We start from the raw sequence: 15,847 nt of genomic DNA, 5'->3' as shown, positions 1-15,847 counted from the left end.
TGGGCAGCAGCTCTGACATCTGCAGGTGGCTGCTGCTTTAACTACGGACCCGTTGATCTGCCACCATCAGCACCATCGAAACCTCACACTGGACTCCAGGCACCTTGGCTTCTCCTTTCCTCTTCCAGGCTCCAGATAAGGGGTGTCAAACATAAGGCCCAGGGGCCAGAATCAGCCTGGTAAAGACCCCGGTAGAGCCCAGTGGACAGCTTTGGAAAATGTGAAGGATGGTGTAAAGTTCTGGAGTTTCAAATGTAGTATATAAGCTTATTTTAACACTTCCCCCATGGCCATGCTTACTACACATAGTAATTTAGTAGCAGATAAACAATAAAATGACATAAAAGTTCAATTTTTTCACTTTCTACTAAAGAAATTTCAGTTTAAAATAAGTTAAAACAAATAATAACAAACCCTTGTTAACAAATACTTCCTGTTTTATAACTACAGTACTATACTTAGAGTCCGAGCACCAGATTTTTATTCTATTTTAAACATGTATTTCTTACAGTTTAATCCCAAAGAGTCGTGCTGACAGATTTGTTCACCGCGCAGAGAAACTGATGCGTGCTGCTGAGACTGGATGTTTCATCATAAGACTCACAGAAAGAAGAGTTTCACAGGTTGGCCTCACAGTGTTAGAAGTTTGACATCCCTGCACTCGGAGCTTCGTCTTACTAATGATACGCAAAATTCACTTTCATCTGAAGACAGGACTTTGGACCTCCGAGCAACAGTTGTCTTGGCTCATGAGCGGTTTGACATCAGGACTGCGACAGCTGTGCATGGTGGCGATGTCGTCCTCAGTCCACTCCATCTGAAGCTCTCCAAAGTCTTTGAGCTGTGAGGTGTGCAGAACGATCCGGACATCCACGGTATCAACAGAACACACAGTGGAATCGGCATCAGAGCCATACTTTGCTTCTGCCCTCTAAGTCCAGCATGTAGCCCCCTGAATTGTGTTAAATAAAGTAAAAACGTTCCTCAAACGTGCACTATTATTATCCTGCAGCACATTGAACCAACAGGAGCTGACCCAGCGGCTTCAAAGGCACATTTACATTCCAGCTCTGCAACAAACTAACAGGCGCTTTTTGCTGTGCCAAAGTAAAAACCACAGATTTTATGGCCATTAAAAAGTGTTCCCAGGGATTAGCTGTCAGCTGTGTGTGGATGCAGGAGATGCCACTTCCTGCTCTGCAGTATCATTTTTAGGTTATTATGCTTTCACATTTAAAGTCAAGTGTCCAGAGTTGTAACAACGTGAAAGTGAGAACTTTTTTTTTTTTAGAAAGGAATGAGGTAACAGCTTCAGGGAGATCAAAGCACGACACTCTTTGACTGATTATTGTTTTTATTGTTTTTAATAGAAAGTCCAGCTCTCGCCGCAGGTACAAAAACTGAGAGCTGGCGTAGCAGCAGGGCTGACTGCGTCTCCGACAGGATCAAATCAGAGAAGGAGAGGAGGAGGAGCGAGGATGAAGAGAGAAGAAAGAAAGCTATGCCTCTGGTCATAAAGGGGGAAAACAAAATCAGCGTTTCATGTTTCATCATCCCAGAGCTGTACATGGATAGACGAGGAAGAGATCAACACTTACATATATATATATTCAATAATTATATATAAAACATAAAGAAAATCTGCATTTTATCCCTTTTTCTCACAGACACCCAGACGACCACAGAGAGGAAGCAGTTTCTAATCATTGACCCGCAGAAGCAAGAAGCTCAGTGGCTGTGGAAGATCATCTCCACCAGGAAACGATGAACAAAGACCGGCCACAATTTCAAAAAAGGTTCCCGACGGAGTAAAAAATGTCTCACTGAGTTAAAAATATCAAATTAATTCAGAGATAAAAGTCTTAAAATGTCATAACAGAGATGAAAAGTTCATTTCAAAGATTTGTGTTCGAGTTTAAAATAAGCTTTTTAATGAAAAATGACTTTTTAATGTACGATGAATACAGATGTGTATTTTAAAAACAACTTCTCTTATAATTTGATTTGTTTTTTGGGAATGTGTCATTTTCCACTTTTGTTTTTCAAAATCTGACTTTACCTTTTAATATTTCACATTTTCATCTCTAAACTGTGATGTTGAAACTTTGTCTCACTATTATGTTTTATAAAATCTGGACTCCTTATATCATAGTTTCATCTTTAACACGTGACTCTGCTGTTTAAAAGCTTTTTAATGTCACTTTCCAGCATTTTGATCTAAAAACTTCATTAGTGACAGTTTACTTCTACATTTCCAGTTTCTACTTTAAAACTGGACTTTTTCTCATAATTTAGAAGTTTTTAATTGGAGCCTCAATCTGAACATAAATGATTTACACCATTAAGCGACTTAAACATGATTTTTGTTTTTCTTCTGCTGGTGGAAAACGAGCTCACACAGTCTGAGTCCGGCGCTTTTTGCTTTATGTGACGCTCGCTTGTTTGCAGCAGAGGCGCACGCAGAGAGGGCGGAGCGTAACGGCCCTGAATGCCGACCACTGCGGACACGAGGAAGCTTCGGAGGAGTTTAACAGGCCGTAACAACGTCTGGCAGCGACGTCGGTGCTCGTATCGATCCAGGATGTAAAATCAGCTGTGATGATGATGAAGGACTTGAAGTCCAACATTGACACAATCAATCAGATATTTGTTCTTGGAAGTGTTTCATTAGGGCCTAACCCCAAAGACCTTCAGTTTAACGAGATATTAAATGTAGAAAAGATGGACATGTTTGTATTTTAGTGGCTGGAACTGATTCTTTTCACAAAGATCGTCCACAAGTTTCAGTGAACTGACCCTTTCACTGATTTCTCCACCACTGGACCTCCGACTGCACGCCCAACGTGCCGGTAGTTTCGACTCCTGCTGGAATGTTTTTAAAAGTGTTTTTTTCGTCAGATTTTTAAAGGGTTCGCTGACACAAAAACAGGAAACGCACCAGACGCCAGCTCACCTGGCAGAAACAGCGCCACAGCAGTCGAGACAGAAGAGTTTGACTCCAGAAAAACACGTCGAAAAGTAAATGTAAGACTTCTAAATCATAAAATAAACATCAGCAAAGATGAAAACAAGGATTCAGGTTTTGGAGTTTCCATATCAGGTCTGATAAACACCTCTCTGTGCCTCGCTCGCCTTCTTCCACTCACACTTCTGTGCTTTGTTTTTAATATTTGTATGTACACCCCCTCCTCGTGGACGTATAAAAATGCATTGTCTTGATTCATAGAAACCTGAGTTGCTCGACATGTTCTGTATTTACAGTTCTGCTGCACGTAAGGAGGAGATCAGCCGGCTCATACAGACGTCGCGTGACCATCGGTGGAGGCGAGAAACACCTTTTTCCCCTGTCAGCCTCATTTACAGGCAGGCAACACGTCATTTTAGTTTGTGTTTGTGAAGGAAGAAGGAGAAAACTCAGAGTTAAAGCTGCTTCTGTGGCCTCTTCTTCTGCTTTAAATTTACTGGCACATCCTAAAACTGCACAAGAGAAGCCAGAGAGGAGCTTTAAAGCAGAGGTGCTCGGCCCTGCTGCACAAACACCTGACTTTACTGATGTTTCAGGGTTTTATCAGCAGCTCTCTGATCACGCTCAGAAGCTCAGATAAAGTTAATTATTTGGATATTTTACATTTCTATTTAAGCTTTAGTGCTAAAATTTGAAATCCCAGCTGCTGATAGGCTCAAGCTTTGCCTCCAGTCTCCTGAGGAGGAGGAGGGAGCACCGCCCTTCATCACATTAAGATCTTTAAAAACCAGATTAAAGAGTAAAATAACAGGACAATAGTGTTAAATATCAGACCAGAGTGTCCAGGAGACGTTATACTGATGACAAACTACTCTGGGAGGAGTGTTTCAGAAGCACAGCCCTCCCGTGGCCACCAGGGGGCAGCAAAAGCTCAACATGTGCAGCTTAAAATTGATGCTGGACAAAAAAAATACTGTTACAAAGACAGAGTGGCTCTTTCTGCTGCAAGTGTTGTTTCCACACTTGCATCACTCTTCCGTGATTTCCTGGATCTCTGTTTGTTCAAAGAATAAATCCGATCATGTTTTTCTTGCTGTCAACAAATCCCAACAAACTGATTCTAGTATCTTATCATGGGATTTATTGGCAGTAAGAAAAAACATCTGGAGGTGTCGTTACGTTTGCTGACCGGATGATCGAACGAGCCCACCGTCAAACACTCTGGACTAGAACACGGCTCAGATGTTTGTTCTTTGCTTTGTTGTTGCACATTAAAGATAAAATACTGGAAAGCGGGTTTCGGTTTGTCCGACAACAACAACACAGGCTGCAGACGGCTGCAGCAGGTTACTGAAGGTAATCGATTTCATTCACTTTTCTTAAAGAAAAGGCAAATTTATGAGAACAGCGTTTGTGCCACTGTGTGTGACGTGATTACAGAGCATGGATATGCGTTATGTTTTCGTCTGGGGCCACACGGAGCCAATAAAAGTGAAGATTTAATGAAATTTTTGTTTTTCAAAATGTGGAATTTTTTCAGATTAACTGGAGAGGTGTTTTCTTTTTTTCTGGTAAATTTGCCATTTTTTCTTACTAATCTTCACATTTTCTTCCCTCATAAAATTATTTATTTATTTTTCTAATAAATTTGCAAAACTCTTTTTCAGATAAACTGGAATTCTTCCCATCAACATTTGCTGTTTCATTTCTCTTAATTTTGTCATTTTCTACTCATAAATTTAGGACTTTAAGCTAAAAAGACTTTTGCTCTGTAATTTGACCTTCAGTGACCCCAACACGCTGCTTTAGCTTTTTGGATTTTAAAACCATTTTGAGGCTGAGGCTGCTCCGCCCGTCGGGCTGAATGTCCCACCGTCTGTCCTTTTCTGCAGACGCCGTCGTCTCTCAGGCTACTTGAGGCTTAGATGCAGGATCTACAGCTACGCAGAACCATGACCACAGTATGATAACAAAGACTCTAGCTCTTTAAATGCATACCTTACATTACTTTGTTCCTATGATTTCCCCCGTCTGGAGTAAATAAATACAGTACTTTTATCTTCCTGACGCGCACTCGCCCTCTGGGCCTGCGAGCTAGCGCTGATTGTCCAAAGCAAAAAGAGAAGAGAAACGTAGGGCTCGCCCTTTAAGGTTTTCTCGACAGCTGAGTCCGGCTGCTGAACAGTGATGCTAAAGCTGAGACTCTACGGTAAGACAGCAGAAGAGATCCAATCAGAAGAGCCCGCAGAGGTGAAGGAGAGATCGAGGAGGGAGGGGGGCGGCCTCTGTGCTCCTATTTGGCGTTAGCGGTTCCCAGGTCCATCAGTAGTCTGTCCCGCCGGACCGAAGTGAGGGAGAGGGAAGGTCCGGCGGAGGTCAGATCGAGGTCAGAGTTGACGGGAGGAGGAAGAAAAGAAGGAGGCGGAGGAGAAAGAGGAGGTCACAGAGCGGTGGAAGTGATCTTCTTCAACCCCCGCCGCTGGGCCAGAGTGGAGCAGCCCACAGGCTCTAGGACCGGGGGGACATTCCTGTTAAGGGCAGAGTAGGTGGCCGCCATTGCACCCTGTAGGAGGAGCCAGAATACAAACTGATTAATCAATCAACCACTGACGGATGATGGAGATGGATGGATGGATGGATGGTTACCTTGACGAGGAGTGGTGCGTCCTGTCTGTTGAGGGTGTATTTGGGTAGCTGGTCTCTGTGCGTCACCCACGGGTGTCTGAGGACCTGCCCCGCTGTCAGCCGCTGGTGGGGGTCGACGTGCAGCATCTTAGACACCAGGTCCTAAAGGGTCAGAGGTTACAACTGAACTCCGGGTCACCGTGGCGATCACAGAGAGACGGTGAGCGGCTCACTTCAATCGGAGCTACTTTTCTGTGTGTTTGTTAGGAAACAGGCCTCACCTTAGCTTCAGTTGAGACAGAGTTCCAGTATCCTCCGCTGAGAGAGAACTTCCCGCTGCCGATCCGAGCCAAAATTTCCTCCGGGGTGTCCTCTGGACCGTTAGCAAATGGAGTGAAACTGGAAGGACAGAGCAAAGGGGCTGATATGCAGGAAGTGTAAGACCTGCAAACAGGCACCAAAACTATGGAAGAACAGGCATTAACTTCACACAGACAGTGTAAACACATCAATTATTTCAATGTGAGATCATCACTCGTTGCCTTGACGACATTTGTTTCATAAGGAATTTCATTTTGCCTTCTCAGTGAGTCCTTTCAGACCGCGGCTCATCAGGAAATACCACCAGCTCACCATCAACCAGCTGTGGTTAGCAAACCGCCTGATGACCATGAACCATCATTGTTGGCGTTTCTTTTACTTTTTGTAACAAAGAAGCATCTTTGACAAACTGATGTCAGGTAAAGAAAAAGTAAGAAGTTTCTTTTGTTAAATTAAGTTTCTTAGAAGCGAAGAGTAAAGTCTCTGTTACCCTGTTAGCATCGTGTAGAGCAGGACTCCGAGACTCCAGATGTCACAGGCTGCGTCATAACCCTGCTTCTTCAACACCTGCCAGGACAGAAAACGACAGCTTCAAGCAAAAGTAACGTCCTGCCTTCTCCTTTCTCTGCAACAAAAAGAGCGTCAGCACCCTCCAAATGATCAAGATTACACCTCTCACACATATATTTATATTCCGTACACTTGGCAGCTGTATAATCAGGGCTGCCTGAACATGCTTTGTCTCTGAAGGACTGTTTGGTTCAGGCTTAGTTACACAGCGATGACGCACAGGTGCAAACAGGTGCAGACAGCAAAAGAATCACTGTTAAGTGTTCATATGGAGAGTCGTGTAAAAAAAAAGGAAGAAGCCGTCAAAAGAATCTATTTGATCTCATTAATTTTATGGAGCAGGAAGCTCGCTAACAAATATTTTATACACTGTGGATCTTGCATGTTGTCATGTGACGTCCAGACTTCCTGAACCACAAAACAACCTGAGTATTTTGGATTCAGCGCATCTTCTTCTGCTCGTTTAATCTGACGACCTTCTTGATGCTAAATTGTGAAGCATTTGAGTTTTTGTTAAAGGGCGCCTCCGTGATGACACGGTGAATTTCGATGTTTCGCTACAGCAGAAGAAGTTTAACCAAACCTGTGACGAGAGTCCAGGCGCCTTCGTGCCAATACTGACTGAGAGACACAGCGCCACCTGGTGGCAACAGGAAATCAGCATTTTGCAGCATTTGCATTGTCCATCAGTATTTTGATGACTGAGTGTCAGTATTTCAGCTTTAATCGCAAAACTCTGATACTGTAACAGTTCTAAGAGAAACAATAGACTGGCTGGTGTTGTGCACAGGTGATTATTCCTCAGGTAAACAGGTTAGTTTGCATGTAGCAGCAGATAAGTTGATAAATATTTAGAGATCTTTCAGTTGAACAGTGTCAGCAGAAACAGTCGATCGTTTTTGAACACTTGTTCAGTTTTTAGAGGACAACAGCTGACTGTGAGGAAGACGCAGGAGTGTCAAAACATTAGTCTGTTCACACAACTGAAGGCTGTGAATTAATCAGCGCGCTCCGGTCCCGTCTGTCCTCGGAAAGCTTGCTGTCCTCGAGCTGAGGGGCACCTGACGGAGCTGCACTTTGATGGGAGACTTTTGACTTTTCTTTTGTTCAACGTTTGTTTTAAATGTGTTAAATAACGGCATCAGACAAAATATGGGAAGTAAAAAGATGCTAAAATGGCAAATCTGTGGTGTCCTACAGAGCACGCACGATGATGACAGGAAATAAAGCAAAATGGTGAAAAAATAAAGGAAGGAGGAACCCCGACGTACCTCGGGGGCGACGAAGTTGGCGGTGTAACACGGCGTCATGAGCAGGCCGTTCTCCGCTCTCAGCTGCTTGGCGAAGCCAAAGTCGCAGATCCTGATGGACTCGGCGTTCCCGCTCTCGTCCACATACAGGATGTTACTGGGCTTCAGGTCTCTGTGCACCACCTGCAAACCCAGCAGGGCGACAGAGTCACGGAGGTCGACTACATCAGCTTTCTCTCTCTTCACCTCGAACGCATGTCTGCTGGATCGCAGCTATTATACAAATTTGACTAAACCTACTGAAGACATGGACAGAAAGAGCTTTGCTACCACATCAAAGGATTAGTAACCATTTATTACTTTACTGCCATTCTTTATTTGTACTTTTTGATTGTTGCATGATGGAAAAATGGGCTTATTTCATATTTAAATCAGTTTCTTCTGTCGTGCAGTGGACACTGCACGCTCGTATGTTAGCAGCTTGTCACAGCCTGCTTTATCCTCCTCTTTAGCTCTAACGGGGCTTTAATTTACTGGATTAACATCATTTTGTATCAAATGGGACTTAAAGTGACCAAGTCCCAACTCATAAAGAACCTTTTTAATTTGATACAGCGGCTCTCATCTCATCTGTCACAGCCGAACAGCAGCACATCTCCACAGAAAGACGAGCTCGAACATTTTGTGTCCATCTCTTTGTTTTACCGCTGCTCCTAAAGGCCTCTGGAGAAACGCACCCCTTGCACATGCAGGTACTCCACGGTCTTGGTGATGGTGTAGAGAACAGCGCTGGCTTCCCGCTCAGAGAAAAACTTCTGACGGAGGATTTTGTCCAGCAGCTCGCCTCCCTTCATCAGCTCCGTCACCAGGAACACCGACCGGCCGTCATCATACACCTACGACACGAAAATAAACCGACCCACACGTAAGTCGGCAGCGATTTAGTCACAGAAATCGCCTGTGAATTTATTTATTCAGCTCTTAAAATTAAAAGCAAAAAGAAAAATGCGGAACTAGACGTTTATAAGTGCCTCCAACACCTGCTGCAGAATCACCGGCATGCAGGTGTTCACTGCTGTTTCAAGTGGAAAACCATCAATTTAGATGAAACCATCATTAGTTACTGGATCAAATGCAAGCGGGGGCATTTTCACCCAGCAGCATCATCAGGACGATATTTTTAACTCTAATTAGCAGTGAGTCACAGAAAAAATGAAATCATTAGCATCACAGCAAGCAAATTATTATTTTTGTTTGTCCGACAGCGACTTGGAAAAGCTCGCCGGATATTCAGGTCGAGCCCAGGGGTGGGAAAGTGACCCTGGATGAGTCACGCGGCAGCTTCACTCCATGTTAACACAGGCTGAGGGTGATTTTCACAATAAGAGTTTAAAGTTAAACTCTTGTACTTAACCTGTGCAACTTTAACCAAAATGTTCACCAGCAGGGGGCAGCTTGTCCTAACAGCTTACAGGTGACTCACTGCTCCACCTTCTGGTACAAACTGGCATTGCATGAACTTACAGCCCAGCCTAGATTCATTACAGGTGTTTCTTCACATCTGCTGATTGCGTAAAGAAATCCTGCACGGCTTCAAACTATTCTTGAACACAGGACGACACACTGAGCACCTTTAAATCATCGTTGGTGTCACGATAGCAACAACACTGATGCTTTGTGTTCCTATAACTGATGTGATGCTTAATATCAAATGTTGGTGTAGACGTGGTTCTTTAAGTATGAAACAATATATTTATAAATATGTCAGGATACCTTTGGGCTTGATGGGGGAGCTGCACTTGTTAAATAACGTTAAATAAGAAAATAACCATGAGACTGGTTAAGTTTAGCAGCAGATTTAGAGCAATTCAAAACTCTGCTGGGAGTGACTCACGTCTTTGAGGGTGATGATGTTGGGGTGCTGCCCGTATCTCAGCAGGATCTCCACCTCCTCCGTCGGGTCTCTCTTGGACTTGTTGATAATCTGCCACAGAGACAGTGCTTTGAATATAAAGTGTTTTTATTGCAAGTTTTTTAAAGTTTAAGATCTTTTAAATCCCACACGCTGACACAAAGTTTCAGCAGGATTGTGGAGTCCTGTGAAAAACTGAGGACGCCCGCACCGAGGAAAGGAAATAAGAGAGGAAGCAGCAGGCAGGTGCTCGATCATCAGCAATATAAAAGCAGGAACTTTGGCAGGTGTCAGGCTGGCTTTTCTACTCTAGTCTGATCAACATCAAATTGGATCATGCAACAGTACGATGATCCCAGGCATCCAGACAGCTGTGCATACACGGATGTCTGCAAAGCTCAATGAACTGAAGCAGTGCTGCAGAGAAGAGTGGGCTACGTTCCTCCACAGCCATGATTTCTGTCATACAGAAAAATGTGCTTCAAGTTATTGCTGCTTTTACAAGCCACTGAATTATGGAGCGTACTTCGTTTTTACAGGACTGGATGACAACGGTTTCTACTTAGATAATGCATCACTTATCGTGGCATTAAATCAGAAAAACAGTGTCAATTATGTTAATTTATTCACATTTTTGACAAATATGCAGATTATCACCAACAGCAACAGTATTTGAATATCCTGAAATGTCTCCAAACCAGCAGCACAACAAAATCTGAAGCCAACTTTTAGTTTGGAGCTGAGATCTGTTACGTCCTCGTAATTTACTGTCGTTTTTCAAACGAGCGGCGTTTGTATAATTACCGGACATTTTAAGCTGTTTCAAACTAATTTACTCCTTAAATGTCAACAATACCGACACAGTAAACTGTGAGCGTCAGAGACGGCAAACGGAACGAAACTAAAACAGCTAAAAGCTCAACCACGTTCACATGGTCATAGAAATATGAAGAATCGATAAATATCTGCACATCTGTGATAGAAATCATCTTTCAGAACGTTTCAGTGCATCATCAGCTTCTTTCCAGAAACCTGCCGTCGCCCTGCGTGTATTAAAAACACAAAAGCAGATGTTGAGCTGCTGTGCGCGTTCACCTTCACTGCGTACTCCATGCCGGTTCCTTTGTGCACGCAGCGCTTGCAGATGGAGTAGGAGCCGACGCCGATGTCCTCTTTGATCTCGTAGGCGTCTGCGAACTGGGACGTGCTTCTGTGAAGTTGCTGCACATGAAAAAAATGTAAACAGATGTGAGTCCTCATAACCAACGACTCGGGCCTGATTGAGACCTCTGCCCCACGGCGGCGGCGGCACTCGTGCTCATGCTGTGCGTTACGCGTTAATTACAAACAGTTTCACCCCCAGTGAGTCCTTACACTGATGCTATGATTATTAATCCTTATATTAGATGATTATTGTTATTTTGAGGTGAAAAACAGACTAATTACAAGAGATGTGAGAGTGCAGAGATGTGGCGTCTGGATGCGTTTCTCAGGAGATTTTGGAAAATGTTCTTGTTTCATTGAAAGCACTTAAAAAATGACTCATCCATGACCTAATCTACTGCTGGTGATAAAGGTACGATGTACCAGAAAGGAAGGAGGTGCAGGAGTGAAACCTCGGGAAAGCAAATGTGTGAATGAAATTTTCCAGGGTGGAGTGTGAAGACAGCCCCCGCGTGCTGTGCTCGTCGCCTCCGTCCACTGAGGGTTAGCCCAGTTAATTGGATTATTTCTGCCTCTGAGGCGTTTGCCTGTACCTGTACAATAGCATTGGGTAGTGGCTGCGTCTCCTCCTCCGTTATGGCCACAAAGCTGAACCCTCTGAACAGCTGATGGGCGTTGGCGCTCGGCGGGACCCCCGGCGAGTCTGGTTCACACAGAGAAACAGCTGTTAATACGGCAATGCGGTTCAGCTCTGCACAGTGTGAAGGGCAGGAGGAGGAGGTAGAGTGACAGCCTGTACCTCTGGGTGTTTTAGCTGTGAACTCTGGATCAAAATAGAAAGTGTCGTCAGGTCGCCCCGCTGCTGGCTTGAAAGGAGGGTGGAGTTCTCTGCGGTACAGCTTCTGCAGCGAGAGGAAATATGAGGGACAAGGAAACACACTGAAAGACAGAATCATAACCAAAGACGACTCTGTCATCATTAAAGCAGATTTTTCAATAAAGGAGAAACTGACATTCCAGTCGATGGTGCTGAAGAAATGATGCCTCTTGATCTCCTCCACTCCATCCGGCCCAGCTCCTAAAACAAACACCGCACCGACAGTGAGCCCGATGCTGCTGTAATCACATTTCCACAGGCTGCACGAGACCCGCGGAGACTTTGTTTGGAGCTAATCTCCACAGAAAAACACAAACACCATAAAGGGCTGAATGTTACGCTGTGTGAATTACACAGCGTAACAGATGCAGGTGTTGCATGCAGTAAATATGAACCTGTGGCTTCCGGGGGCCCTCGGGTTGTGTTTGGTGCCCTCAGCGGTGAAGGCAGCTCGAAACATTCCCACCTGCCGAGCATGTGACACGTGTAGCACGGCATGTCGAGAGCCTCAAAAGCCACGGCTCAATCGCTGGATTGTAATTATTAAGCAGTACTAAGCATCTTAATCAGCCAATCACATGGCAACAACTAAACGGTGCATTTATGCATGCAGACACGGTCGAGACACCTGCCGAAGCTCAAACTGGGCTCAGAACGGGGCTGTGATGTAACTGACAAAAAGACAGCTGGCAGAGCTGGAGGTGCTCAGATTTTATTTATGAGTGACGAGGACGGACGGGATTAGAAATGAGGCTGAGGTGGTTTGGATGTGTGACGAGGAGGGGCAGCGAATTCACTGGCAAAGAGGGTGACACAGGGCGCCAGCTCAGGGTCACATGGGGTGATTAAACAGGTAGACTTGTAACTGAAAATCTGCTGGAAGTATCTCCAGGATTACAGAGAGCTCAAAACTGAGAACTCCCATTTTTGTCATTATTTAATCTCACTGGGTGCTTTAATAAATAAACTTTAGAAGAATATTCTAAGAAAATGCTTCCATAACCACAAACCCATTGAACACCCTCTCAACGTGCCTCGTGTGTGCAGGTTTTACCTAATCTGTTGCCGGGGTTTCGCTTGAAAAGGTTCCTGAGGAGACTCTGAGCTTCGGAGCTGAGAAACTGCGGCATTCCCAGCTTGGCCCTGTGATGGACACAGAGAAAGGCAGCAGGGGGGATGAAACGGAGAGAGAAACATATCGAATGCTCTGTATTGTGTACCCAGCATCTGAAAGACTAGACAGAAACATGTCGATGTGACACAGGAAGCACACTCAGCACTCTGCAGAGTCTGCTCAGCAGCTTTCCCCCCGGGCGGATACCGAGAGTCAAAAGAGAGCGAGAGAGGAAGAAGGAGGGGTTAATATTTCCTTTAATTCTCACCGACTGCAACATGATTATTTTCTCTCTTTTATGAAGAGCTATCAGCACATTCTGAGATGATCTCAGTCCATCCAGTCCTCATCCTCCTCTTCCTCCTGAGTGCTGCACTCTGTCTCCTCTAATAAAAATCCTCCCCTGGGCTGACTCGCCTTGTACTTTCTCTCTCTCTCTCCGTCTCTTCTCGGATGTACAGGGAGCTCAAATAAAAGCTGCAGGGTGGGGATCGGAGAGGAGTGTAAGGTGTCTTACTTGAGGATCATGGTCATCGTCTCTTTCCGGTCTTTTCCTTGAAACGGCAGCGTTCCCGTCAGCATCTCAAACTGTGAGAGAACAGGACACCATCACGCTTATTAATTAATGAGTTTTTAGGACAGATCTGATATAACAATGTGCAATATGATCAGAAAACAGGAAGCTTAAGATACTTTTATACTTAATAGTCCTCAAGTTCTGTTGACATTTTACTGATAAAACATCCAGCATACGGCTCAAAATAAAGAATAACCACTGAAAATCAGTTTGATTATGTGCGCCTGTGTGTATTCGTTAATCTAAGAGTCACGCCCTCCTCTTTGTCTCATGGTCTGTTCCTGTGAACACAGCCCATGTTTTCTCACCTCTTTGGCCTCAGGATCAGCAAAAAACTCACTTTCTGCATCCAGTACATATACAGTTAGGTTTTTGTTACCTGTTTATTGAAACTTAGTTTTATTGTGGACATGAGTATAATGTGTAGACTCAACTTTCATTTCAGAGTGTCCACATTCAACCTGGATGAAGGTTTAGGAGTTTCAACTCCTTAACATGTGCCACCCTGTTTTTAAAGGGGCCAAAAGTAATTGGACACTTCACTCAAAGGCTATTTCATGGGCAGGTGTGGGCAATTCCTTCGTTATGTCATTTCAATTAAGCAGATAAAAGGCCTGGAGTTGATTTGAGGTGTGGTGCTTGCATTTGGAAGATTTTGCTATGAACAGACAACATGTGGTCAAGCCATCCTTAAGCTGCGAAGGCAGAAAAAACTCATCTGAGAAATTGCTACAATATCAAAATCTACAAAGAAAGAAAGCACTGGTGCACTCGACAGCGCAAAAAGAGCTGGTGGAGGACAGTGGTGGATGATCGCAGAATCGTTTCCATGGTGAAGAGAAACTCCTCCTCCGTCTACAGGTGCAAGCCACTCACAACCTCAGGAACACAAAAGCCAGATTGTACCTTCTACTAGCATACCACATCATCTGCACTGTGAAGGCTCTGACTTGCATGGCTGCCAGCGTCACTGGGACACTGGTGTTCATTGATGATGTGACACAGGACAGAAGAGGCATACTGTCTGCTCACATCCAGGAAACCCAGCATCTGGTGATGTCCATGAGTCCAACACGTCAGGCTGTCATTACCAGCAAAGGGTTTTCAACCAAGTATTAGAAATGAACATTTCGTTTTCAGTTCTTTAACTCGTCCATTTACTTTGCATTATAAATTCTTTAATATATTATAAATGAAATCTTTTTCTTCAGCCCGCTGAAGTAAAGCTGGAAGTCTGAACTTTAACCGATTCGTTTAATTTAAAATTCATTGTGTTTAAGTACAGAACCAAAGTTAGAAAAAAATCGTCTCTTTACAAATATCTGTGGAAACATCAACGTATCTACCCGACCGAGCTGACATCATCTGGTATCGACATTTATAATGGCATATAATAAATAAATGACAACTACAGACGTAAAGAAGAGAGAAACATCCTTCAGCCATCTTATGAGTGTTGTGGTGCACAGTTTGTCCACCAGGGGGCACTCTGCAGCTTCCCTGCCACAAACTACAACCACCTGACCTCCTGGGATCAAACTTGCTCGTTGGCTTGTTAAAGCTGTGAACTATTGTCCGATATATCACTATAGTAAATCTTAAATATCTTATCGGTTCTAAAGTTGCTGTGTTTTATACTTAAGCTGCGTGTGGTAACCCAAAGAAAAGAAGCCGCAGAAACGAGCTTCCTCTGTGGGGGGTCTGGGTTAAGACTGGCTGAGGAGCTCCGACATCCTTCATGTCAAAAGGACCCAGCTGAGGTGGTTTGTGCATCTAATAAGGATGCCTTCTGGACGCCTTCCTTTTGAGGTTTTTCAAGCTTGCCTAACTGAGAGGAGGCCCCAAAGCAGACCCAGACATGCCAGAGAGAACAAATCTCTCAGCTGGCTTCAGAAAGCCTCAGTGTCCCTCTGAGAAGAGCCAGGAAAAGAAGCCAGGGAGCAGGAGCTTCTCTGCTGTAACTGATAAGTGGCAGAAAACAGATGGATGGATGTTTACCTCCTCATAAATGTCGGGGCTTTTGAGCTGTACTAACACAAATTTAAATGTAATTTGTGACTTTTTGTGCAACAATGTTTACGTGGGAACCACGGAGGATTTAAAAATGTTATCAGCTTGCAAACAGCTCCAAATAATTTGAGCTGCCAGGAGAAAACCTCATTACAGCTCACCTGAGACCGCAGGACTGCTGATACGACACAATGAGTGCGATAAGATTTATTGCAATCGGATTATTTGGGACTCTCACCATGAGAACGCCGTACGACCACCAGTCGGCGCTGTGCGTGTGTCCTCGCCTGTTCACCACCTCTGGAGCCATGTACTCCACCGTGCCGCAGAAAGAGTAGGCCTTGTTCTCGTGGTCTATCGACTCCTTGCTGAGGCCGAAGTCTGAGCACACAAACGCACACACATGTACAAAGATGAGTGCCAGCTTTGCATGATAAAAACACAGAGAAAGCAGCAGTAAGT

The 15,847-nt window shown here is 44.3% G+C and overlaps 1 protein-coding gene across 3 annotated transcripts in view; it reads right to left on the bottom strand.

Annotated features, from left to right (window-relative positions):
* Positions 1–4,329: 4,329 nt before the first annotated feature.
* rps6ka3b (ribosomal protein S6 kinase A3b) overlaps positions 4,330–15,847 on the bottom strand; it is a 64,591-nt gene continuing 53,073 nt past the window's right edge. For all 3 annotated transcript variants that reach the window (XM_085468940.1, XM_085468941.1, XM_085468942.1), the window contains 14 exons: positions 15,624–15,766; positions 13,316–13,386; positions 12,739–12,827; positions 11,821–11,885; positions 11,607–11,709; positions 11,401–11,510; positions 10,739–10,864; positions 9,626–9,715; positions 8,469–8,627; positions 7,753–7,914; positions 6,402–6,478; positions 5,872–5,989; positions 5,612–5,752; positions 4,330–5,528 (listed from right to left, as the gene is read on the bottom strand). In XM_085468940.1, coding sequence (XP_085325066.1) covers positions 5,406–5,528; positions 5,612–5,752; positions 5,872–5,989; positions 6,402–6,478; positions 7,753–7,914; positions 8,469–8,627; positions 9,626–9,715; positions 10,739–10,864; positions 11,401–11,510; positions 11,607–11,709; positions 11,821–11,885; positions 12,739–12,827; positions 13,316–13,386; positions 15,624–15,766 — 1,577 coding nt within the window. In that variant the 3' untranslated portion in view covers positions 4,330–5,405. The remainder of the gene's footprint in view (positions 5,529–5,611; positions 5,753–5,871; positions 5,990–6,401; positions 6,479–7,752; positions 7,915–8,468; positions 8,628–9,625; positions 9,716–10,738; positions 10,865–11,400; positions 11,511–11,606; positions 11,710–11,820; positions 11,886–12,738; positions 12,828–13,315; positions 13,387–15,623; positions 15,767–15,847) is intronic.

The sequence above is a fragment of the Copadichromis virginalis genome, linkage group LG9 (genome assembly GCF_057382275.1).
Source record: "Copadichromis virginalis isolate Kocher_CV1m ecotype Utaka linkage group LG9, C_Virginalis_male_GT1.1, whole genome shotgun sequence".
Taxonomy (NCBI): domain Eukaryota; kingdom Metazoa; phylum Chordata; class Actinopteri; order Cichliformes; family Cichlidae; genus Copadichromis; species Copadichromis virginalis.
The sequence above is the reverse complement of the archived record's forward strand: the minus strand, read 5'-3'. Positions and strand labels throughout refer to the sequence as shown.